The sequence below is a fragment of the Lepisosteus platostomus genome, chromosome 14 (genome assembly GCF_059453375.1).
Source record: "Lepisosteus platostomus isolate fLepPlt1 chromosome 14, fLepPlt1.hap1, whole genome shotgun sequence".
NCBI lineage: Eukaryota > Metazoa > Chordata > Actinopteri > Semionotiformes > Lepisosteidae > Lepisosteus > Lepisosteus platostomus.
In genome coordinates, this window is record NC_142624.1 from 40,968,509 (window position 1) to 40,995,509 (window position 27,001).

At 36.3% G+C, this 27,001-nt stretch overlaps 1 protein-coding gene across 1 annotated transcript; it reads left to right on the forward strand.

Moving 5' to 3' along the window:
- The first annotated feature begins 772 nt into the window (after positions 1-772).
- On the forward strand, positions 773-27,001 carry nxph2a (neurexophilin 2a). Its single transcript, XM_088606301.1, has 3 exons — positions 773-1,416; positions 1,699-1,857; positions 21,773-27,001. The coding sequence occupies exons 2-3, from the start codon at positions 1,804-1,806 to the stop codon at positions 22,517-22,519; spliced, it is 801 nt and encodes a 266-aa protein (XP_088462427.1). The 5' UTR covers positions 773-1,416; positions 1,699-1,803; the 3' UTR covers positions 22,520-27,001.

Genomic DNA, 27,001 nt, shown 5'->3' on the forward strand with positions numbered 1-27,001 from the left:
ATTAATTGCTAACGACAGTACCAAATGTCCTGGATTGTCTGGTAGCCCTTGTGTTACGTTCTTGTTTCTTTCATGTAACTCTTTGAGCATACTGTTAGTTTTTTCAGTCTCATTTTCATGGGTCTGTTCTGTCCTGACCCTTCTCGGAGTATTATTTGCGCAAGAAAAAGAAAACTGTTTGCAACTGCTCTTTTGTGTCTCTGTGAATCTGGTGATTTCACTCTTTACCAGAGTTGAGGCTGATATAGTTTAGGAACTGCAGGTATACTTCAACTGGTACCTGTTGTACCCCACCAGTGAGCTCATTTCCGCCTGATGTTACCCCCTTTATGCGGGAGTCTGGAACACAATTCCCAACCATGTTTGACGTAGATACATTGCTTCATTCAAGAAATGGCTGGATGAGATACTTTGATGAAATTGGCTACCACCTACAAGACGGACCAAATGGCCTTATCTCGTTGGTAAACTTTCTTAAATTATGAATGCGTCTTGGCTTCTGATTACCTGTTTAGCCACTGATTCAGTTTGACGATTAAAACTGAAATTTGAGGATTGTTCCGTGAGATTTAGCAGGTTTGTGAAACTCCAAAGCAATCATACCGTATGCCCTGAAATTATAATATTTTTATAAATAAAATAATAATGATTATATTTGCATTCTGATTTTTCTTTTCCAATAACTGTCTTCCCGAATCTAAGGGGTTAAATCACAGGTTAAGTTGACGCGTTGTTAAAACCTGAAAATCACGGAACCCGGCATTTCATAGGCGCATAAATCTTTGGTCCAACTTGAAAAGGAGATCTAATTCGTTCTCTAAACTCGCATCAGAGTCCTGTATCAGTCTGCAAATGGCTCAACCAGTTCAGATGCAGGGGGTTTAATGCGCAGCCTTTCGTGGACACATTGCTGAACCAAGGGAAGACGAGGCGAGCTCCAGGCAAGCTTTCCACACTGACAGCTGGTTTTCAACTGAGAACATTTCTTACTACCGGCAAGACAATTTCACTTAAGACAAATTTGTCCGGTAATCTCTTTATACCGCAAGAGGGACAAGTCGCAAGCGCATAAGCATGCCAAGGGTTTTATAAGATTTGAAGCTGGACTTGAACTATCCTTGTGCCAAGAAAGCGATTAAATTTAATCTTAATCAGGGCAGATCTATCAAATTTAATCACAGAAACTTTTGTTTGGACTACGTGTTTTTCATATTCAGGTTAATTTCGCGGCGGGGAGTTCTGCGCCTGTATAAATTGTACATTTCGGAAGTCGGATCTGTTGCACTGAACAGTTCTAAGCCGCTGTCGCTCTCCCTAATGACTAAATGAAAGTGTACAGTGCTTGCATTACGCCTGTAATTTGAAGATATTCTTGCAACCACCAGAGCTACGAAAAAACATCGTTTGGATGATAGGGTAAGATGAAATTCTACTTTTAGGATGAGTTATGTCTTCATTTAACATAGCTGAAAAAAATGTCAACTTTGAATTATGAAAGAAATATTTAATACAAATGCCAATTTAGTAAACTGCCAAAGAAAAGTGAATCTACAGAAGGGATTTAAGAATAGCGCGCAGTTTCCAGAAACGGAATCTGAAGTCCCGCTGTCGGAGAGACGAGGTATGGGTTTGGTTATCACGTATGAGGTCTACTGCTGGATTCTGTGGTGTGAACTCATGTTTTCTTTTTTCACTCAGTTAATAACAGCGATGGTGCATCTCTTAACGCAAATCTACCCTTTACAAGTGGATATATTTACACCATTCAAGACAAAGAAGTGATATAACTGCCAGCTATCAAAAATGAAGTACCTGCAGTCACACTCTGTAATTCACCTGTTTTTCTTTCTTTACCTGGTGAGTTAACTTGTTTTAATTCTGTTTTATATTCATAATTGAATTTATACACCTGTAATTATTTACCTGTATGTCATTCATTATACCAAACCATGTTGGTATACTGCTTATATATTCGTTATCTCTAAATTGTAGCCGCAATCTGAACAGCGTTAATTGATTCTACATCTGTCGTACAGGAAAATTGTTATACCCAGCAACACTCAAATGTTTCTCAGCTGTGATTTTGCTACATTCAATGTACCATCCAGCTACAAAAATGTAATCAAGCAACAGTGATACCCGTATCTCTCTGAGATGTGACTTCAGAAGTAATGAAATAGTTAAGTGATCAGTTATTCAAGGTTAATGTAAAATGTCTAAAATTCCATCAAAGCAAAAACTGTACAGGGTATATCGATGCAAACTTTTCAGTTTTAGACTAAATGTATTTTCTTGAAATGTAGTGACTGGGGAATTAATTCCCAAATTCCAGCATATTGTAAAAGACAAATTCAGTAACGAAAAAAATATAACTTACACTGAAATAAGAGAATTTGATAGAACAAATTTAAAAGCCAATTTAAGGCGATACAGTTTTTTGAAACACTAAAGATTATACACTACCAGGCTTCAAGTAATTTTCATCAAATTAATATTTAGAGAAATATTTTGTCTATACAGTATTAATTAATTCAAAAACAACTGTATACTCTATAAAAGGATTTTTTTTCAAGACAGATGCTGATTAGTTTAACTGGATAAAAGATAATCAAACAAATGATGCTGTCGCACAGCAAAATGAAGGCAGTGTTTTTAATGAAACCACACTTTTTTTAGTATGTATGTACATTTGTCTGCCTTAACAGATTTTTTTAATGAAATGACTGTAGTACAGTCAGAGGCATAAGTTTCTCTCGATACTGGAGACACATTTCCTCAAAGTCCTTTCCTGGACAGTAGCCTATGCACTGCATGTGGACCAGCAGTGTACCAGGTCCTGACAGTTGCTGCTCACAGGATACATACTGGACTTCTCCAAACTGTGCAATAAAAATTAATTTCAGGGACTAGAATATCTTACCACATAGCGTAGAATGGACGGACGTGCTCTTTGTGAAAGTGATTAGACTAATGTTTTCAAGGAATCTTATTTAGTGGGCCATCAAATCGAAGTACATTATTACGTAAGTTACTGTATACTCCATTACAGCGTTGTGATTATTTTAACATCCTTACATCTCTCATGTGTAATGACCAACTCTTTAATAGGACAATTTTGTTCTATATTTCAATTAAAATACTGTACAGTATATATTTTACATATGCAGTATTAAGTGTTTCTTCATTCATTTGTCATTATTCTTATGTGTTCACTCCACACAAAGTTCTCCAGACAACAAGGCAATAGGAATAATGAAACAATACTTCATATCACTTCATGCTTGGAATAAAATCACATGCATTCTGAATAAAGAAAGTATTATAGACTATACACAGACCTGAGTGTTTTGTTTACACTGTAAATGTCCCGCACATTTTGTTAGCTGCGATTTAATCTTACGTTTGTAACTTCAGTTTAATGAGATTAAGAGTAATTCTATACATGCATTTAGAGAAAAGGTCCTGTATTGAAAAACATTTATAATCTACTATAATTGCTCAATCCTGTACTATTGATCTAAGGTTTTATAATGTCAGTTATTAATCACATCATGTAACTCATCAATATTGATGATCCACTAATGATCATCCACGTGGCTCCTGGTAAATTGATTTAAGAAAATTATTCTTAAATCTATTTAATATCCACTTTTATCAATCTCTTGTATCTTTTAAGGAATACTGAATTACTTAACTTCCAGGCAACTTATTACAAAAACACAAACTCTCGCTCTGTCTCTATAGATACAGTATGTATAGCATGTTGAACACACAGTATTCAGTTCTGTAAGAAGACGCATAATAACTGGAACTGCGTTTACAGTAGCTGAATTACACTTGTGATCCTGTAGCACCTCTATCTATGCCACAGAATGTGTGCTGAACACTTTGGTGAATATCTGGAACGCTCTGCTGTGAGGTTGTGAATATGCATGGACTCCTAATTTATCATGTTCTCACATTTCTTCCCAGATTGACACACTTCAGTACTTCTGGTGGCGGTAGAGTGTAACAATATCCCCTCTTATTCCGAAGAGCTTGTCTTAAAGATTTATCCTTTTAAAAATAGTGGCAACCAAAGATTACTGCAATACTAAACTACCTTTTAATTAAAATGATGTTGTTGAAGAAAACACAGAAATGACACTACAATGAGTGGACAGTGTCTTGTCAATGGACTCTTATCTTACCCAAGTTATGGTTCTAGTACTGTAACAATTCCTAGTGGCTATAAAATTATTGGTATATCTCTTACCTTCACATGTAGCAGACGGAAGTGACAAAATGATGGTGTGTGTATATAGAAGAGAGTATGTTTCCTACACCAAAGGAAACCGAGAAAGAACTAACTTTAACCACAGAACCAAGATTCTGTAATGAATGTAATTTTAGCAGGTGAGTTAGATGGTCTGAAAAGCTTCCTCTCGTTTGTAACCTGCCTTACGTTCTTAAGTGACATATAGTGTTCATGTTTCCGACAATTGGGATCTCTGCATCTCCGTCTTGTTTTCCACAGTAAAAATGACTGGAGCAAAATCGGCACTGTTTCACTGTTAACCCCCCACTCCGCTCTGTTCCATCAGGCCACGTCTGTCGGCCAACAGCTTCTGACACTGATCCTGTTTTGGGGCCACACCCATGGGCAGTGCAATTCTGAACATACACCTCCGAGCTCCAGTCTGACTGTCGGGCTGTAAAATACAACTTGAAATGATATTTTTTCTAATGTTGGTTTTGCAGAAAGCATACAGTGTGGCATAGAATTCTTTATGGACCCATCATTTTTTGTTATTTTTGTCATTTCAGTCAGAAAGTGGGGGCAACTGTTCTGAAGCTGTGGACATTATTATAATATTTTTCTTATTTAAGAAAAATCATTTTTGTTATGATGTTTCTGTTAATCAGTTATTAACTCTTAGTCACTGATTCTACACTCCTGTGCAATTTGTCATTAAACAAGAGATCTAAACAATATCGTATGTGATTCACAGGTAAAAGCCTATTGATATTTCTGCATTTGAGTGTAAAGTTAAACCAGACCCAGTATGATTTGGACGAAATGCCTCAACCAGCTAACAATATCAAAGCATCTTCCCTGCCATGTATCTTTACTGCCGTGACAACCTAACTTTTCTGTATAGACCAGTAAACTACCTCCTTTAACAGTTATGTTATACTTTATCTTTAGCATTGGGGAAGTAAGCTCTTCTACAGTGGTGTGATCTTTCTAATAAAAATCATAACAGAGCGTAAATACCTGTGATCTTGAAAGAGGCTTTTCTGAACTGGCAATGAAATTGCGAAGCTATATTTGTCGGTACTAAAATATCAGTTATTTAACAAATGCTTTAAGTATGTAACTGTTTCTTTAAAACATTTACTGTGATCAATGAAAAGTAGCAAGAATTATAAGCAAACCTTATATCAATGTAATGTATATATAATTATTTTTGGATGATCTGTCACATAGGTAATAGTAGCAAATTGTAAAATATAAATACAAAACCTTGCAGCCAAATATTATTTCAAAGTAAGCCAATACAACAATGCAAAAAGACATTTCACCCCCCTGAAGCAAGATACTGGTAATACATTGTATAATATGATGACGAGGTGTGCCTAAGTATTCTACTTTTTATTTATACTTTTACACAGAAGATTTAAATTGGAGAATGTTAAAAATGGAACCTATTTTGCCATTAAATAAAATAAAACTTCAGTGAAATATACTATTTTGTTTAAAAAGCACTGCAGATGTTATAAGGTGGGACACAATAATTTTTTCAGGCTTCCACCTGACAAATCTCTCTCCTATTCTGATTTCAGGAAAGTTTAATCTGTGTATTTAATCCTTTATCCATCAGTTCATTCAAAGCAATGTCTTCAAGAAAAAAGCAATAATTTAAGAAAAGCTTCAGTATCACAAATAGATTACTTCAGTTTTGAGATGACAGTTCTAAGTAAAAACTTAAATTAAGTTTAGGGCTAGTTAGGGTTAGTAAGGGCGACAGCGTGAGTCAGGGGACAATCCTCATAATAAAATGTACAGAAATTAGTTCTCTGGGGGCTTTTTCCAAGTTCAATTATGTTTGATTGCGTTATTTATTTAATATTTAAAGACACACTCGCTAGAGAAAGTGTCGTAAAACATGCCGGGGGATTAAGCACATCCCTTAATCTCAGGATTCCGATAATACAGCATGGACTGATTGATTAGTTTTTCAGGAAGCTTATGTCAAAAAAACTAATCCGTCTTTGGATTGTGCCAGCCTTGTAACGTTTTCCGCTCTGGCACTTTATCATCGCAACGAATTACAGAGCTGCTGGCCTGAGATAAGGCACTCGTTTCTTTCATAGGCCTGTCCCTCTGGACAATAAAATGCTGTTTATATTCTTCTGACTGCTACAGCAGAGTCTTCAGTTGAACTCCTCATAGGATTTGCCTTGTGAAAAAGAAACTTACATGGATCTCAAAAATTGCTGAGAAACCGAGAAAGAAATGTACTGTTAAGCTTGTAACCTACAAATTCTTTAGGGACTGATTAGAGTGGGATTTTAGATAGTTTGTCTATAAAAACGGGGCTGCTTTGCACTGCAGGAATCATTTTTGGACTTATTCCCAATAGATATACATCTCAATTCACATTGGGGTCACACTTTGTGCAAGAAGGCCAACAGTAATAATCTATCCTAAACAATGATGTCAGTGACATTTTGAGCATGTGCCACTAACCTGAGGTTTAAAACTCTCCTCAGTGATACTGGACCCTGTTATAAGTATCTGAAAAAGCCAGAAAAGCACACTGTAACGTTGATACAGTAAGTACAGGTAGAATACACCTAGTGCTGTTAAATTTTCTTTATATACAATGCTAAAACAAACTGGAAAAAAAGGTGATTATGCAATATTGCAATACTATTTATGGAAAATAACAATTTTAAAAAGCAAGCCTGTTTGGTTTTTAGGCATTGAACAGTATCACAACACACACAATCCAGCTGTATGTTATCAAATTATTTTAAAAGTTGAAGCATTTTTTTAATTCAGCAAAGTTGAGACAGCCCTGGTACACCATAATTTAGCTATACGAAAATGTGTCAGAGGTACATTAAAACCTAATTTTTAATGCCCAGGAGATGACAAAATCATTAACATACAGTATGTAAGAGGATACTTGCAACAGAGCTGAAAAAAAGAAGAAGCAAGAACATTTTGAGTTGTATTTTGTTTTAGGAAGAATCATACCTTGCATGTTTTATATTAACGCACATAAAATCTGTAACACATTATTCTAAAAATGAAGTTCTTTAGGTTTAAACAAAGAAAATACGTGTGCTGTAAGGAAAGTGAATCTGAGCTGAGGTAAATACTGTATTTAAAGCTAGAATCTTTAATCAGAGGTCAATTTTATCCTGTATGGGTGATTGGAAGTTGCACTGAAAAACTTGCATTGTTTTGTTTTCCAGTGTTATCCATACAATTTGTTTCCCAGCATCTGTACTATTTCCAGATGCACATTTCACTATTTCCACCATTTTCTAGTGCTGCACCCGGATCCATGACGTGACGGATTCCAGGTCCATGACACACTTATCCATGCCGATAGTGTTGAGAACTTGAATGGCTAAATGAGAAGATGCAACCCAATGAAGCCATGTGTATAAATTAATCTGAGCTTGTTATTACACTAAAAGCAGAGCTCAGCAAATTTACAGCAAATTACAGTCATTGTTCTACAGAACCTGGAAACCAGGAAGAGGTGTTTTGCTGAAGCTGGCCTGTACACCAAGGAGTCTCTCGCCAATACAGTGGTTATTATAAAAAAGTTAAATAAAAATATTAGATTTTAAAATTTTACTATACACTTTTCCTATTGAATTAATAGATCTACAATTAGGATAATTAATTATCTTTATTATAAAAATCTTTAGTTCTTTATTTCCATTAAACAATTTCCCTGAAAGTTAATTTTCAAAAAATATTTTCGAAACCTGGTTAATTTTGACTTTGTCACAGAGTTACTTTTACTGTCCGTGTTTAACAGAGCTTATACAATACTAAAAATCTGAGCTGATGTAGAATTTTAATTAGGGCACACGTTGTTCCTCTGAGGAATTAAGGTTTCTAATTAAGACAGGCAGTGCAGGCTAACCTGGGGCATGGCTCAATGGGAGATAACAGGGCACACAAATGTTGTACCACTGATGCTCATGTCAGATGCACAGTAGGAATCTAGGTTTAATCCTTTCTCATATGAACATAAAAACATTTATGGCAGAAAGGAGGTGATGTGTTGAAACATCAAAGAGGAACGTGTGTCATTAAACGACTGTACCCTCAGATGACAATTTTCACCAGTTTATGGATATAATTTATATTATCTAAGGATCAGCTTTTAGGCACTATCACTGAAATAAAAACCCTCAGCCAGCTACTTCATCAACAAATAATTCCACAGACCTCTTTAAAATCTGAAAACTGAAGATACTAGTATTTCTATCATGAGCGTGTCTAATCTCTCACCATTTCTTAAGGTACAGTAAAATATTAAGTAGCTGTACTACTATTAGCCTGTTTAAAAAATCTGACATTAAAATGCTTTGAAAAGGTAGAGAAACGTTGCTGTACCTGGTTGTAAATAACATGACTGCTGTGTCCCATCATTTTATATAAACTTCCCTGTGCAGCTACTATACTGACCAAGGCTCAACATCACTGATTCAGTCTGTCAAAGAAGCTCAGAAAAGAAGGAAAGGTAGCACCCAGTCTTTGAGAATGATTTACTGTAAGTAAGTTATCTCAGTGAGTTGTGCTAGATTAGAGCATTCGGGAAGCAGCCCCTCTCCTCAGTGTCACGGGTACGAGCACCTTGCTGCAGGAGTTTACATCCAAGGTGTGAGCAGGCAGTTTCATCAAGTACAGTCCGTCGAGAACTTCACGGAAAAAATGCACTTTTGTGAGTAAGGTGGTGAAAAGAACATATGCAGTGGTCTACTGAGTGGTGGAAAAAAGTCTGATGAGTCATCATTCACCTTGATCTCAAGGGGAAAAGTTCATGCATGGGGTATGCCAGAAGAAACCTACAGACCTGAGTACTTGTTTCCCCACAGGGAAGGGTTCTGGCAGCTATGTTGTGAGGTGGGGGGTATTTTCCTGGCATGGTTTACATCCACTCAACCCCTTAGAGGGCAAGGTCAATGTCAAGGAAAACAAAGACATTCTGAGTGATCAGGTTCATCCTGTAGTGAAGCACTTCTATCCTGATGGGAGTGGGATCTTACAGGATGAGAATGCCCCCATCCACAGGCCATGAGTGGTCCTTGAATGGTTTGATGCGCATGGCTGTCCCAGTCACCAGATCTCAACTCAGTTGAACACTCATGGAAGATTCTGGAGCAGTGGCTGAGGCAGCGTTTTCCACCACCATCAATAAAACCCAAAAGATGGAATTTCTCGTGCAAGAATGGTGTTACCTCCCTCCAACAGTGTTCCAGTTACTTGTAAAATCCATGCCAGGGCTTAATATTGCTTAAGACACTTTGTATTTTTTAAAAAAAGATTAATCTGTTATTTAACAAAATAAGTCAATTTAGAACATTTTCAGATATAGCCTTATATAGCCGGGTTTGTACTGAAGCAGTTTTGAGTGAAGATACATTAGAAAAGGGTGATTGTACTGCATGCTTTATATTGCACTAACAATCTCCCACATTAAGACTGCATTGCTGTCCTCCATAAGGAAGGCTTTGACAGGATAAGAATATGAATTCTTGATCTTCCCAGAGTATCCTTTCTCTTCATTTTCGGTCTCTTTCAGCTTGTCACTTTCAGTTTAAGAAAGAGCCATGAGCTACCCACATTGCTTGTGAAGTATCGCTTAAAAATGGCAGCATTGCCTCTTTCTTACTCACTCTTTCCTTTAAGAAGTAGCCATCCAAGGATTTCCAAAAAACTTAGTATCACTAAAAGCTGTTCAAAGAATGGAAGCATTTGTTCTGTCAAATTAGACAGAGCAGAGACTGGCGAGCTTGTGTGAAAAAAAACACAGCACTCCTGCTCATTATGAATCATACGATCTGCTTGCGTGAGGTTTTGCTTCATTGGAAAATTAAATTGAAAAATTAAATCACTGGAAAATGAATACAAGGAGAGAGAAAAAGAAATAGATACAATGATAGGTAGATTAAAAATATTGTTTTTGTCAAATGCCTGATTTTGTGAACTCCATAGTCATGCTGTAGATGGAAATGAAATCTGTTAAACATGGAGTTTAGAAAAAGTAAAGCGATTCCAAAGAGACAGTTGTAGAGAGATTAAATAGCAGTATCAGGGAAATATTCTGCAGAAATGAATGATTAATACAAATATTTTACTGTTCCATATCTGTTATTTATAATAAGTTTATTTTAGTTCAACTGAGTTTATTTTATTTAATTTCTATTGCACTATTCTGTATTATGTAATCTTTTTTAGTAACTTTAATTTTGTGATTTTTATCCCCCAAGTGAGCTAGCAGAAAATACATTTCATTACCAGCAACTACTGCTGCACACTGTATTGTTGTGCATTTGATCAACTTTGATAAGTGTCAGAAATAAAGACCATGACAGGCCAGCTAAGGTCAGGAGTGAAAGTGAAAGGATGCACTGGTTCAAGCCACTGGCTGTTTCACTGAGGGCTTTGAGCCACTGAAGTAGGTGTTAAACTGAAACAAATCATAAGAGGACATCACACTAGGATCTCTCCTGATTACTATATCAGAAAACACTCCCACTTCAGAGGTTATGCTACAGGATGCTATAATTACAAATTCCTCAGCACATGCACTTATTATATATCTTTATGTGGAAAATCCCCCCTCTTCCACATGAACCGTATCTTCCCCGGATAGCAGTGGCAATAACCTCTCTCGGTCGATTCCGGTTGGTCAGGTGTACTCATTAACCATCTTCTTATTTACCAGCGTCCCGACCCAGAAAACAACCAAGGCTACTACCAGTTTTATCTCATTATAAGCACTTAACAAAACCATTCTCTGAATTGTCTTTTTAAATACTCACTGTCTTACTAACCCTTGAGGGTTCCTGAAAAAACAACCTCTTTCTTCCCCCACGAACTGCTTTTATAGGGAGCTAGAGTCTCCAGGTGTTGCCAGTTCAGTGATTTCCCTGTGAGAATCCAAAGAATGTGGTTGTCCTGAATGAGATGACCTCACACCTGGGGAACTCATCTGTGTTTCCAGTGGCTGTTTTGCCACACTTCAGTTGTCTAGAACTGTTTTCATTCACCTAAGAACCTCACATTGGGCAGGAATTCACTTCTCTCAGACTGTAATCAAAACTATTAAACAGAAGAAAGGCCTAAAAATCTCTAAAACAATATAAAAATCAGTCCTGGATACAGTATGCATTTCACAGTTTTTTATTTTCTACTGCTCTGTGAGTTCAAATTGTTATATTTCATTGCAGAACCTTTGATAAATGGAAAAGCAGATTTTACACTTAGATTTAAAGATTGTATATATACTTAAAGTGCATTAAACTGTAGCAATATCAAACATAATTAATATGCAGTGTTGTTAATATTTAGCCTGTGCTTTAACACTTTATTTCCTCAATTTCAGCCTGGTTTGATGTCCCGTCAAACATTTTGTAATATCTCTGGAAGTTTATACAATAGAAGCCTGATTAATGGCTTAAATTAAAGCAAATTTGACTCTGAAATGATGTTTCATGCCTTTGATATATAAAAGACATTCTTGTTCAAATTACATCCAGCACACTCATAGCCATATAGTTATCATTCTGTGACCTGTCGACTCGTCCCTTTTGACACATGCAGTAACAGAACAATATTAGAACTTACTTATTGTGCTCATGTATATATTCATAGTTACATGCTTGCTTGGGTTGTATTTTTGCAGATGATGTTATGATTTATTAGACAGAGAATAAAGTTAGGTTATACGTGGTAAATGTGAATTTTGAAGTTACCGACAAGAAGGGGAATGGTGCTGTATGCTCAATATCCTATACCTCAAGAAACATTCACATATAACCCATAGAGTTACCAGCTGACAGGCAGGATTGTATGCATTTTCTTTGTTCACGGTTTCCTCTTGGTGTGTTATCTCGCAGTATTAGGTGTGATGGACCATTATGGGTTTATGATTTGGACGTGGACACCAATCCTAATCCATCCTTAAAAGTACCTGTTAGGGTACTAAGTGCTGTAGGGTGAAAAAGCAGTGCAGTGAATAATACGTGCTGCTCTTGTATTAGTTCCACCGAGGATAGATTTCAAGCATATCTCATTACCTTTCTTCATGAATCCCTATTTTAGTGTTTGTCACTGAAGAATAAAGTCTATGCAGATGTGTATACTGTATACACATATATACACAGTATATGTATATGCATACATATACTGTATGCATTTGAGTAATTGTTGTTTTGTGTAACATAAACATAAAATCAAACAGCACCTGTAATGTAAGGAGTTAGGTTCTAAGTGTGTAAAGTTAGAATAATAGAATAATAACCCATTTGTAAGATCATATAATCAAATTATTAGTCTTTAATCTTATTTATGTTAGGTTTAGGAAAAAAACAGTCACTTATTTCTATTTTGCTATATTACACACAAGACATCAGCTCACAACCACGTGCACTATATATTATGTGATTAGTACCACATCTGTGCGTGGACTTGCTGTCTCTTGTGTTGTCCTTACTCCAGTGATTAAGAGTGATAGCTTCTGTGATGAACTGTTCAAACCATCAGAACTGCAATCTATTCTTTAAAAAGGTGTGGGCTTCGAGCAAGCCTGAGGGGATGCTCCAAGCCAAGGCTGTGAAGACAGTCTCCAGAGGCTGGTTCTTTCGTGTGAATCATTAAAAATTTAATGCTCTGTAAAGTTCGATCTTAAGATGGTGAAAGAGGGCGGTTTAATCTGCTGAAGCAGCTTGTCATGTTAGATTTAAATACAGGAGACAGTGGGCAAGGCAGAATCAGTGAATCAATCCCATTATGTGTGCTCTAAACCAAGGTAACACTGGCTGTTTTCCATTAGTGTGGAGAACTTACAGCTCTATGGACTATTCGCTGTGCTGTACAGCAGTGAAATTGGAAAATAATTTGTAGCAAGATAACAGAAAATGCAGTATTTAAGAATGTATACTATATATAAAATATATATATAAATATATACACGTACAGTAGTTAAAGTGTAAAAAATACACTTACTACTTATGAGTGCAGCAGATTCACAAAGATTATCAGTTTTTGTAGCAGAGTAAAAAAGATATTATAAATGTATTATTCTAATTAACAGATGTCATCCATATGATTGATGAACAGGAAGTCTTGACCGTGAAAGTCAAAGGCTTGTATATTTCACAAAACAGAAATTTATCAATTGTTACACGAGCACCGTGAGAATATGTTGTCCTGCTGGAATGTCGTCATGTCATGATGAGTCTGCAGAAAGGACAGAAAGATTCCAGGACTCAGTCAGTGTAGTGCTGTGCAGTCCAGATGCCATCAATCACCAAAACTTGGAGTTCTGCAGTGCCTGGACACCCTGGTCCAGAACTTCAACCCTCGACCTTCCAGTAGACGTTGGACAGACATCAGGACTCATGGTCTCCAAGGGATTATGTGTAGTCTAACATTAACAGACGTGGCTATAATGTCTTGCCAGATTACAAATTGAGTGACAGTGTGCTTTACTTAGTCCAGCCTCCAACATACCAGGGTGCTGTTTTCTTGATAAGCAAGGTATTGGTACCTTTCTGTGTTTTTGTGTCTATATTTTTACAAAGATCACCATTCTACATTTGAAATCACCTCCTCACCTGGACTGTGGAGATTTATGTGGCGATTTAACAAACCTACTCCAGTGGGTGACTGTCAGTCAGTCATAAAGAGTCAATAAGTTAAATGACACCAAAAACATCCAATCAACATTTAAAATGTATACATTTAATTTTTGTAAAAATATACAAGCAAATATATATTGAAAGTATGTAAATTGAAAGTTTATAAGAGCTTGTTATGAGATGAAAACAGTGATTACACAACCAACTTTTATAATATCCATGCATATTGTGATTGTGATTGTGAGTGATTTGATGCTCAGTACCTTAAACTATTTTTCTGTTCGTTGCAGGATTATCTTCAGTTTAAGCTTTAAATGCTTATGCTATAAGTTCTGATATTACTTTTTTTTTCTCTGAATAACATTCACCCCTTTATGAATTATAGTTACAGTGTGTTAATATAAAGCCTGTGCTGGATAAGGGTGGGCTAGTAGTTAGAAAGAAATGGAAACTGCCAAGTCCCTTCAGCCTGGACATATTTAATCGTAGCTCACTAACAGGGGTCAGAGGCAGAGAACCTGACCTTCTCACAGGTTAATCCAGTCCATCTTCCCACAGTGGTTATACTGTACATCACAGGTCAGACAGAGCATGGCCTCATGACTATTATTAACCTTCTTGTTGTTTTTGTAATAGTTGACACACTTTTCTAAAGTGACTGACACCTGTACCAATTCATACATTTGATTATCCCAGTGACGCACCTTGCTTAGGGAACAGTTCACCACACTGCTGCTGTATTCATCCGAGGGAAGACCCAAAATGGCCTCTTCCTTTTCAGATCTTGTTTGTAGCTATTCCGTCAGCCAATTGTTTCCAAACAGCTGACTGTGTGTGCTTTTACCTCGGCAGGCGTAAACAATGCAACATTAGTAGATACACGGTGCTCTGGAGAGACTGAAAAGATGGAAGATGTAGAAGTGTAGCAGTATGTATCTGTGAAGAGCAGTCAGGCCTGGGACCATAACCAAAATAAATCAAGGGTCTCATAATCTGTAAGGGTCACTGTATGATAGATACAGTATCTATAGTAAGGGTCATATTTATAAAAAAATAAGATTGTAATCTAAAGATCACTAAATTCCTATGTTAATCATAAATATACATTTTATAATGAAATTAGGAAAATACCTGTATGCCTAAGGTGGACTCATGAGAAACCTGAATATTCTTCACTGACTGGAATAAAAACTAATAGAAATGTCAGCAGCAGAAAGAGAAATAGTAGAAATAGTGACTGCAACCTTACTCAGTTTGTTAGAGCACCTACAAGAGGAAATGCCTGTATCAATCTAGTTTTTTTCAAACAATTATTACAGATTGACGTAAACAGAAAACTGTGATCATCATGATCATCATGTTGTGTGCCTTAAATTATACTTTAAACTGAACAGGCAGCATCCAAAACAGAGGTTTGCAATTTCAGGAAAGCAGAATACGAAGAAATGAGACAGAGCTTAAGAGAAGCAGAATGGGACAGGATGACTATAGAATCAGCAGAGAGTGGATGAAAGCAGTTTAAAGACATTATGCTTGAATCAGATTTAGTCCAAGAGTAAGTAAATCAAAGGTCAGGAAAAAGTGACCCACGTGATTTGATAAATCAATATAGAAAATATAAGGAGAAAGTGCTTTATAAATTAGGTAAAAAACAGGATGCTTTTAAAGAAAAGGAATATGATAAAATAACCACAGGTAAGAAAGATATAAGAGAGGTGAAGAGAGATGCATTAGAAAGAAATAAGGCAAGGAAGACCAAAAAAGAACAAAGCATAAAAAAATTAGAAGAGTGAAGTAAAATATATCTGGATAAAAATGGCAAATCTTAGATCAGGATAGGGAAGTGTTTGAAGTGTCAGATAAACATTTCGCTCAGGTCTTTACAGAAAGAAAATCAAGAACATGCTTCAGGTTAAGGAAAGAACAGTTATATCACATAGTTTCAACACAGAAGAGGAAGAAGTGTTACAAGCACTAGAAGCGCTTAAGATAAATCTCTAAGGCCTGAATGCATTTCACAAATTGTACTTAAAGAAAAAGAAATGTTCTTCACAGGCCATTTACAAAACCCTTCCCACAGTCGTTCAAGCCTGATAACAGTGGTTGGAGAATTGCTTGTCCAGGCTGTATAAGAAGAATGGGACAGAATCCCGCAAGACAGAAAATGTGCAACCTGGCTCAAATCATGAGTCACAAATGTACAGCTTGTACTGATCTAATGGCGGCCACATACCAATACACTGTCATTCTCACAGCAGCCCCCTGTTGCTCCACTGTGTTGATGATAAATGTCAATCAGCATAATTAATTTATTTCTGTAATGTCTGATCTGCAAATGTTGGTGCACCAGCTTCAGAAAAATGTCATTTTTTGATAACTTTGTGAATTAGCCGCAGTTGTAAGGCATACATTGCTTTTGATGCTCAATATATGTTAACTTTTATACAATTGAATTTCCAACTTGATAATGGTAAGGTACGTGCAACATTAACTTGAATTTTGAACACTCTGGAAAACAATACAGTGCATCTTACAGACATTCCCTATGAAAAGTATAAGATAGTTCAAAATACAGTAAAGTACTTCAAATAACATATAATAAAATAGAGAGGTAAGGATTTAAAAACATTATTGCAAAATTACCAATTAACCTACAAGCACTTTACACTTGAGCATGCAGTATAATAAAGTACAACACATTGTAGAAACAGGTGAAGTGTTCACTAGGCATGAATTTTATCAGTATCTTCCCAGGTGATGCAAGGAACAGATGCCTCTGACTTCTTAATAACTTTCTACAGGCTAGCACTGGTCACCATGGTAATTACGTTTATGTCAAACTGTAAAAGATATGTCTACCCAAGGGGCATACAGCCAGTCAGCTCCAAAATACTCATTATAGACCTGTATGTCTGGGCTGATTCATCCATCTTGCTCTGTGAAACTGCCCGTCTTCACAGAAAAAGAAATACCAAATGTAACCAGTTTTGGACATTTGATTGTTATAGTGTCATATTAAATTACCATTTCAACATTCGGATTGTTAAATTGTTTATAAGTAAACACTGTTGTCCATGTTTTTGCTGGTTGTTCTAAAATGTACGCTGAATAAGAGGCATGCAATAAGTACATCCACCAAGCAGGATACCGAATGACAGAGGGAGTGAAACACGTCCAGTGAATGAAGATAATTGACTAGACATCCTGTACACAACACAAAAATACATGCAGACTCGAACAAGAGCTTTACACACATGATACCAGAGTCCTGCATTAGGGTAACGAGGAGTATCTCCAGGTACAAAGGGAGCACAAATTCTACTAAAACAAATATCAATTCTGTGCATGCCTGTAAATAAATCATTTAACACCGTGTGAATAGTTGCTTGTTGTGTGTATAGTACAGTAAATGTTACTGGCCAGTATGCTGTGTTGTCTGTATGACTGTTTTGTACCTGTTTTTTCTTTGATTCCTCCTCTGCATCAGTGTTACAGAAGCTCCTCCATTAAGGGCGTACTGTATATACTGTACATCTCTTCACCTCACTGTTGCATTTGACCATTTTAGTAAAAATTAGGCTTGCTTGTTTTCAGTTTTTGGTTAATGATGTATTAATAAAACATCACCTATTTTTAAATGTAATACCTGTACTCAAATTTTGGTTGAAGTAGTTCAGGTGGGGAGCTGCGTCAGCATGCGTAGGCTGCAGAGGAACAAGTAAAGGTTTATTCCTGCTGAAAACAGAAGAAAGGAAACACAACATTACAGCTGTGGAGCCTTCTTTGGGTCTCATTTGGTCTCATGGGCATTTGGCCCATAGGACACCTGCACGTAAAGTCCCAAAGAGATAAAAGTGGAAAACAACCGTCCCTTTCTTATGTCACAGCAGTTTGTCATTCTTAAGTTGAGGCACAAACGGATCTGATGACACCACAGTTTCGTTTGTAAAATCACAGGATGCTGTGAAAGTAAAGGTGCCAGGGTTTTGTTAACATGGGCCTAAAGCCTACCTGCTTTACAAAATGAATAAATATGTAGTGTTTAAAAACTTCAGACCAAACCAACCAGACAGTGTGTGAATTGGAAGCAGAAATGTGCTAGTTTATTTACAACTTTACATGAGCACTTCTGAAAAACAGAAAAACCAAACTTCAGATTTAGGGCTAATTGCTGTTATTTAATTGCTCCTGTTTTCCCCAGATATTTTTTTTCCGCTCATTCAAGGTCTACTGTGTGTAGACTCTCAGAGATTTCTTTGACCTTGAAAACTTGGGAAGTGAGAAAAGGGGGAGGCATTAAGACGCTGGCAATGAGTTCTGCACTGGTTCCACAAACCAGTGGCCTGTCACCCCATTAACCCCAGATACAAGTGATCCCCAAAAGTGGTCATTTATTTCTCTTGGAGCATTCCAAAGTTCTTTTCACTACAGCTGTACAGAGTGACCCGCCTTAGGATACGTTTCGTGACCTCGGACAAAGACATACGTGCTACCAAAAGGTGCCCATTAGGAAAGAGTAAGACAGTCAGACAACTGCATAATTGCAGCATCTTCCATTGCATGTACAGAGATGCAAAATGACCTGTCTTGAGGTACTGTTTTGGCCACTGGAAGATGGGGGTTGAATTTGTGCTTGCTGCATTCAGCAGAATCCTGTTTCCTTTTTCATCAACAGGACCGATACCAGTCAGAGAGAAACGGGATCAAGAGAGTCAGACCCTCCATCATTTTTGCACTCCCTTCCCCACTTTTTACTTTCCTTTGTTTTTGGGTTGGTAGGGTTATTAATATCATTGCCTAAGACAATTCCAGAGGCCACAACAGCACAAGCATTTCAAAGGAACTTCGCATTTGGAATCATAATGGTTTTGATATTATTTTCTTAAATGACCATTAAAATAAACAATGTCTCATAATCTGTGCAAAATGCACAGTTCTAATGGTTAAGATAACAAGTAATGAGAAATGTTTTTTTTTAATTCTGTAAACAGTATCATAATACCAAATGAATATAAATGTATATGTTTTTTATTTTATTTTCTCTAAGATTTTTCTTTGCTGTCATGATAACAGGGGTGGAAGTGCACAAAGCATTGTGGGATAAATAAAATAAACTGTTTATAACGTTTTGAGAATGTGGTTGTGTTTTAGATAGATACAAGATTTAAAAATTACAGTAAAAATTAAAATAATTCCTTCTAAGGATCCACAGTAAGAAAGCAATGTACAAGAACACATCCTTAATTTTCACATACCATATACAGTATATAACTTGGAAGGAGAGACAACATTTTTCCAAAGTAAAGCTAAAATAACATTTAATCAGATTTTTTCAAATTCAAGGAGAAAGATGTGGCTGTTTGTTGTCATGACTGCAAGGAAAGACAGAGTTCACAGCATTATGTGATAAATGTCACAAATTGCTCTCAGAGTAATGTTTCAGGATGCATGGAAAGACATTACTCAATGAGACGAGCTCCTGAGATAATAAAGTAAATTTAACAGTAATACAACTCAGCTTTCTTTTTATTAAACAAGAAAAAATGATAAACAGGCCGTCTGAAAAACCACAAGCTAAGTGACAGATTATACTTGCAAGGAGTAGTGCATCTTAAAATAATAACAGTTCTTTTATCTTTTTCTCCCTCAATCTTTCCTGTTTTTTAGAACTGCTATTAAAACTTGATTCATTATGAGCTAATTCATCTTTGTTTTTTTACGTGTTGAAGTGCTGGGTTTAACATTTTCACTATACAAAGTACAAACATCTACAGTACATGCATATGTAAGACCACACTGTAACACAGCTATTCAAGCTTATTTTTATATACAGTACCAGCTCCTGGCTTTTCTTTCACTTTTTTAGTGAAAGGTTTTTGACCTTTTTTAGTTTTCTATCAATCTTGCTATATTTTATCCGAACCATGTCAAGTATTTAACATCTTCACCCTTACCTCATTTCCTCTTCCTTTATTCTGAACACATTTCTCTTTTACTGTGGTGGCTCAGAAGCCCATTTAACCAGCAGTATTTAAGCCCATGATCCTCTGGTCTAGAGTCCAGAGTTTGTGATGATCATGTACTGTAACTCCTGTAAAGATGGGTGGTGGGGTGGAGGCATGGGTGGAGAGGGTAAAAAAAGAATAAATGTGTTTAATGTTAATTTGTTGATGCTGCCTTAATGATAAACTAAGTAGCATATTTTAGAAATTACATTTATTTCATTGGATTTATTATTTTAATAATACTAAGCTCTTATGTTTAATGCTTATACTAATTAGAAATTACCAACACACTTTTGTTTCATTATGAAATATCAAAATAAATAGTTGATTAATTCTGACAAAAATATTTCAGAAACTTCAGCTGAGTTTTATCCCTACTTTAACCAGAGAGGTCAGGCTGAGAACACATTTACATTTACAATGTCACGCTGGAGAGCCTCATTAATACAGCAAGGCTTTCAGGGGAGAAGATCACTGCGGGTCCTTACTGAGGGGCACAACAGCAGAATTTGAGCTCCAGGCTCTAAACTCTACTTTATGCTGCTGCTGTGTACGCACACATTTTAAAAGACAAAAGTGGTATTATATGCTTAAGAAAATGTTAGGACATATTAATTAGTACTAATGAAAAATCTAGCTTGTTATGTACATATGGTACAATTATGCTTTTACAGCCTAATTATAATTAGGAATAAAACATAGAAGTTACTTCCACAAGATTTCCAGCAGCCCTCCTTAAAGCTTCAACATCTGCTGCTACAAATTAGCCCCTCAGCTGAGCTCCAGGAGACAACCACATCTAATTACCAATAAAATACCTCCCAAGTTTATTGCCATGAATTATTAAGACTTGATCTGAAGTGGACCAGGAATCAGACTTGAACTAAAAGGGCTATGAGGTATTACACTCTTCCTTTCAGATGTGTGATCATTTAATAAAGTAAATTTAACAGGAATACAACTCAGCTTTCTTTTTATTAAACAAGAAAGTTTTACCATTGGTTTTACCATTAGTGAAGGGTTTATACTGTAGGTTTGACTCAGATGTAGAACTCTGCAATATCTAGCCTGTGAAATACTTTGGTCTTAATCCACTTAGTCAAATTAAAAAGCAAAAAATGATTTAGATAGTTCTTTATGGCATACATCGCAATCCATTAAATATTAAAAACAGAATATGTATTATATTGCAAGTATTTTACCATGACATGGACAACATCATCAAACAGGATGACTATATTGCATTATGTCCACCTTGCATTGTATTTCTAGAATAAAATAAATGATGAAAATGAAAATTGCTTTAAGGCTATTAAAAGTCTAATGAATACATTTCACAATCATTGCTACACCAGTACGAATTTGCACTGAATGTGAGAAAATTGGATTAGAGAATTATATTGCTTTATTTACTCATTTGTAATTTATAAACCATAAAAACTGAAACAGAACACTATATATATAAGTAGTAGGTATGTTTTTTTGTGTGAAACAAAATTTTATAAAAGTTCAATTTTGAATAGTCCAGTTTAAGTAAAATCTTATAAATTGTGATTATTTTTATTAAAAGATATTGAAAAATAGAAGAATAAATGCGTCGATTTAGTAATTCTGCCAACAGCAGAAGCATTATATGATCACATGACACATACACATACGGTCATCAAACCTCGCCACTGTTTGACACAAACTGCTCTTTTGCTCATCTGAAAAGTCCCAAAAAGTATTCAAATTAAATTAAAATTGAAAATGAAAAATTAATCTCTAAATGTCTAACTGGCTGTGTAAATGAATATTAATCGGTATCTAACAAATGTTTGAAAGATAAAAATGATTGTTGTCTATTAAAACAATTAACTTATTTTCTTTTATCTTTTCTTTCCAAGGTTACAAGCAAAAAGGTGCTCATTCCAACTACAGAGCTGATAGAATGGGGAGAAAGTGACAACGAAGAGAACTTGGCTCATGAAGCCGCCAGCCCACGGATTGTCAATCCTCTGCGCCTGTTTGCAAGAGGATCTCCAGGGCTCAAGCAGAACATCAGGGAAATAACATACCTGGAAAATGTCGAGGACTTCTGGGACTGGTTAGCTAACCAGACAGATGTCCAGGAGACTCATGCACGAACTAAACGCAGACCCATTGTGAAGACTGGAAAATTTAAAAAAATGTTTGGATGGGGTGACTTTCATTCAAACATTAAAACCGTCAAATTGAACCTGCTTATAACTGGCAAGATTGTGGATCACGGAAATGGCACATTCAGTGTTTATTTCAGGCACAACTCGACTGGCCTTGGGAATGTGTCCGTGAGTCTCGTGCCACCTTCCAAAGTGGTGGAGTTTGAAGTATCTCAGCAGTCAACACTGGAGACCAAGGATTCCAAGGCTTTCAACTGCCGTATAGAGTATGAGAAGACTGACAGAGCAAAGAAGACAGCGCTGTGCAACTTTGACCCTTCCAAGGTTTGCTACCAGGAGCACACGCAGAGCCATGTCTCTTGGCTATGTTCCAAGCCGTTTAAGGTCATATGCATCTACATTGCTTTCTACAGCGTTGATTACAAACTGGTGCAGAAGGTTTGCCCTGATTACAACTATCATAGTGACACTCCCTACTTCTCCTCAGGCTGATCATGCAGCAGCAGGTTGCCTAGATTGTCCATGAGTATAGACACCACTTATGCTCCTGACCTTGTCCCTCCGACCGCTTGGCAGTCACACCATGCATCTCACATGCCCTCACTTTCCCTGCGATGTTCCTGTAGGTCAGAAATAGACCTTTCCTATAATCTATCATCTGGAACCCAGCTAAAGACTTTACTGGGCTAAAATAAGCAACTAGAAACTCAGAACCTTTGGAAGTGTTCAATATAATAGTAGGTTCATTCACTCTCTCAGATGTATTCAAAGTACAGTACAATGAAAGTTTCCACTATTCTTCTGTTGTCAGTGTGTGTATTTGTATTGTACATCTCAAATACAGTATTCCTTAGAGACTGCCTACAACATCTTTTTGCTGTGTTTTCTGCCACGAGAACAAAATTCTGTTTCTTTTGGTGTGTGAGAAAGTCAATTTGTTTCCCCAACAGATAAGGCAAACAAACTCAATCAAACAAAATTGTGTCATACGGACATTACACATAATGTAGATGGACAAAGACCATGACTCTACTCTACTGTTAAAGATGTCAAAAGCATATACTAAGGACACAGAAACACTAGCACCAATTGAGCAGGTGCTTACGGAGCAAATACTAAGTTCAGAAGCTGTAAACTACTGTTTTGACACAAACTATGCATTTAGCAACTATTTTTTGGTGCTGTTGTTGCACATTTTGTTTTAAAAAAATAGTACAGTTGTAAGAAAAAGTTTGAACCTCTTAGAATTACTTGGATTTCTGCATTAATTACTCATAAAAATGTGGTCTGAACTAAGTCACAATAATAGATAAACATAGTCTGCTTAAACTAAAAACACACAAACAATTGTACTTCTTCTTGTCAATATTGAACACATCGTTTAAACTTTCACGGTCCAGGCTGGAAAATGTATGTGAACCCTTGTATTTAGTAACTGGTAGGACCTCCTTTAGCAGCAATAACCTCCACTAAAGGTTTCCTGTAGCTGCTGATGAGACTTGCACAACGGTTAGGAGGAATTTTAGACCATTCCTCCTTACAAAATTGTTTCAGTTCATTGATATTTCTGGGATTCCTTGCGTGAACAGCTCTCTTCAGGTCATGCCATATCATCTCAATTGGGTTGAGGTCTGGACCTGACCATTCGAGAACACTAATTTTCTTCTGTTTAAACCATTCTGTTGTTGATTTACTCCTGTGTTTTGGGTATTTGTCTCATTGCATCACCAAACTTCTATTAAACTTCAGGTGATGAACCACTACCCTGACATTCTCCTGTAAAACCTCTTGATACTATTTTGAATTCATTGTTCCCTCTATGATGGCAAGCTGTCTAGGCCCTGAGGCAGAAAAGCAGCCCCAAACCATGATGCTCCCTCCACGATGCTTCACAGTTGGGATGAGGTTTTGGTGTTGGTGTGCAGTGCTTTTTTTCCTCCAAACATTGCGTTGTGCATTTCTGCCAAAGAGTTCAACTTTTGTCTCATCCATCCACAGAACATTGTCCCAGAGGTATAGTGAAACATCTAGGTGGTGTTTTACAAATTTGAGACGGGCAGTAATGTTTTGTTTTTTTTAGCACTGGTTTCCTCTGTGGTGTCTTTTCATTAACACCATTCTGGTTCAGTGTTTTTCTGATAATGGACATATGAACAGAGACTTGGGCAAGTTCAAGAAATTTCTGCTGGTCCTTTACTGTTACTCTAGGGTTCTTTTTCACCTCCTTCAGCATTGCACGCTGCACTCTTGCCCTGATCTTTGCAGGACACCCACTCCTTGGGAGAGTAGCAACAGTACTGAATTTCCTCCATTTGTAGACAACTTGTCTTATTGTGGATTTATGAACACCAGGGCCTTTAGAAACGCTTTTGTAGCCTTTTCCAACTTTATGCGTCTCTACAATTCTTCTTCTAAGGTCCTCTGATATTTATTTTTGATCGGGCATGGTTCACATGAACAGCTCTTTCTTCAGAAGAGCAGACTCTGTCAGTAACCAACTTTGTGTGAGTTTTTTTTGGGGGGCAGGGACTGATGTTTAAACAATGTGTTCAGTACTGCCAAGAAGAAGTATAACTGTTTGTGTGTTATTAGCTTAAGCAGATTGTGTTTGTCTATTACTGTGACTTAAAAGATCTGACCACATATTTATGAGTAATTAATGCAGAAATTCAGGTAAATCCAGGTTCACAAACTTTTCTTACAACTGTATTACTTGTCTGTTTATTATAACAAAACAAAACAAAATCCTGTTTTCTGTTACCACATCCTTCCACACTATCATCCAGACAGATCTTTCATTTTCTCCAATCCACTGATCCTGGACATGATTTTTATAGCTACTGTATCTAGGAAGATTAAGTATCATACTGACTCCCGACTCAATACAAGTTCAATTTATTTAGCTACAGAGCACAGACACAATTATGTCGAAAGGCATTCTGCTGTTCTGGAATATTACCATTTATGTCCAAGATTTTTTCAACCTTTAAAAGTGTTTTGTCTTGTTTTGTTTTTTTAAAAGCTGTGTAACCTTTTTAATCACAATGGTGTTACGGGGAGGTACAGTACACAGTATTGAGAGTGCAGAGGTCTCTGGGTGGATATACTGTACAGGTTTGTAACTGAGTTGATGATACAAGAAGAACTTTGCAAATACAGCTATATCTTTTTTCCACAATATATTAGGAGGGACATTTATTGTATGGTAGCTATGCACATAAGCAGGTGCCAATACAGCTGCATTATAGAAATTTTAAGCATTTGGACTATAGGAATGTCATAATCTATAAATATGTACCAAGCTAGATCCTTTATCATACACATATAAATAGGTATGTATAGACATAGTAATAGAAGCAAAAATCAATTTCTATATAATTATAATAATAACAATCAACTTCCATAAACCAGTCAAACACATACATGCATTTATATATTTATATATGTATAAAAAACAAATCACATCTCTCTGTCCTGGTTTGTTTGTACAGCAGATCTTAAGTTGAGGTGCATATATTTTTAAGAGTCTGTACAGGGTGTTTTGTCATTTAAATTTAAATTGGTTATTGTAGTATAGTACATTTTACATGTATATTACAAACTGTTGCATAAGCTTTACTCTTTTCAACTTAGAATTATTAATTTATTAATATCTTATTTTGTCATGAGGCGTATTTTGAGAGACAATAACTTTGAAACTAACTAGGGCTGTCAGCTGGGATCTGAGCTTGGCAACATGTTTGACATTTAGACCTCCAGAGATTTGCGCATCAGGGAGATCTCTAACACTAGTGATCAGACGCATGATAAACTGCTGCATGCTGTTAGCACACACCCTGAGTCACTGCCTGTCCCTCAGGTGTGGCTGGAGTTCATGTGGTATTCTTACAGGACACGACCAAGGGGTCTGTGGGTCAGTGGCTCCAAAAAGAACTATATAACAAGAAATTGTTTATGTTGAAGGTGATGTTTGTCTATAAATATTGAAATATTACTTCACATATTGTATTGTTTATTGTCATAACCCAAATTGTATTATTAATAGCGAATTTTTGCATTTCAAGGAGAATTTCTATATTTCAAGTGAAAAATCAGTGCTGGAGTGTAAAAAAAAAAACCCAAAAAATTAAGCACCATACAAGTACAGGAAAATCTGCTGCATGTAAACTTAGCCAGCACCACAAAGACATTGCAGCAACAATGTTCCACATGACACTTCACAGGAGTCGTGTCAGCTTGGTGACATCACCGGAGCAGAGCATCATGTCAAAACTGAAACATGAGTCCTCTTGAACGCCTGCTAGAGACACACAGTGAACAGCTACTTTCAAATCATCTAGTAGTACATGTACATCGCCCCTGCACTGTTCTCCTGAGACAACAGAAACGCATTCCATTCAGTCCAGTCCTATATAACTAGCGATATGAAAATATTTACAGCAGACCATTCTACAACTCGGCTAAAACTTAACACACGGAGCAAAATACTTATTTATTGATTAAGAAATGCAACTTTAATCAATTAATAGAAGAAAATAGTGAATTGTAAATATAATGCAATTAAAAAAAGAAAAATGCTTCTCGTTCTTGTTTTTTTTAAAGTATGATAAAATGTGTGTTTAGTATGGTATGTCTTACATTTCTAAAATGTCCCTGTTTTTCAGTTGTAGAAATATTCAGGTTCAGTTGAAGACAGGCCATGATTTAATTCATGCATGTCTTCTTTAATAGAGGCACCTGTATGTGCTGTTTTCAAAGGTACTGACAACAGCCAGTTTTCATGGTTTATATTGCATCTGTATGAAATTACATGTTAGAGTATAATTCCAAATTATAATTTTCCATTTTCACATGTTGTGTAAGTTTATTTGGCTGTGAAGGTTATGTTTTAGGATATGTAAAATATTATTCATTTAAATGTTGACTTTTAAAGCATTTATTTTGTTAAAATTAAATTTTCTTTGTTAAAACATA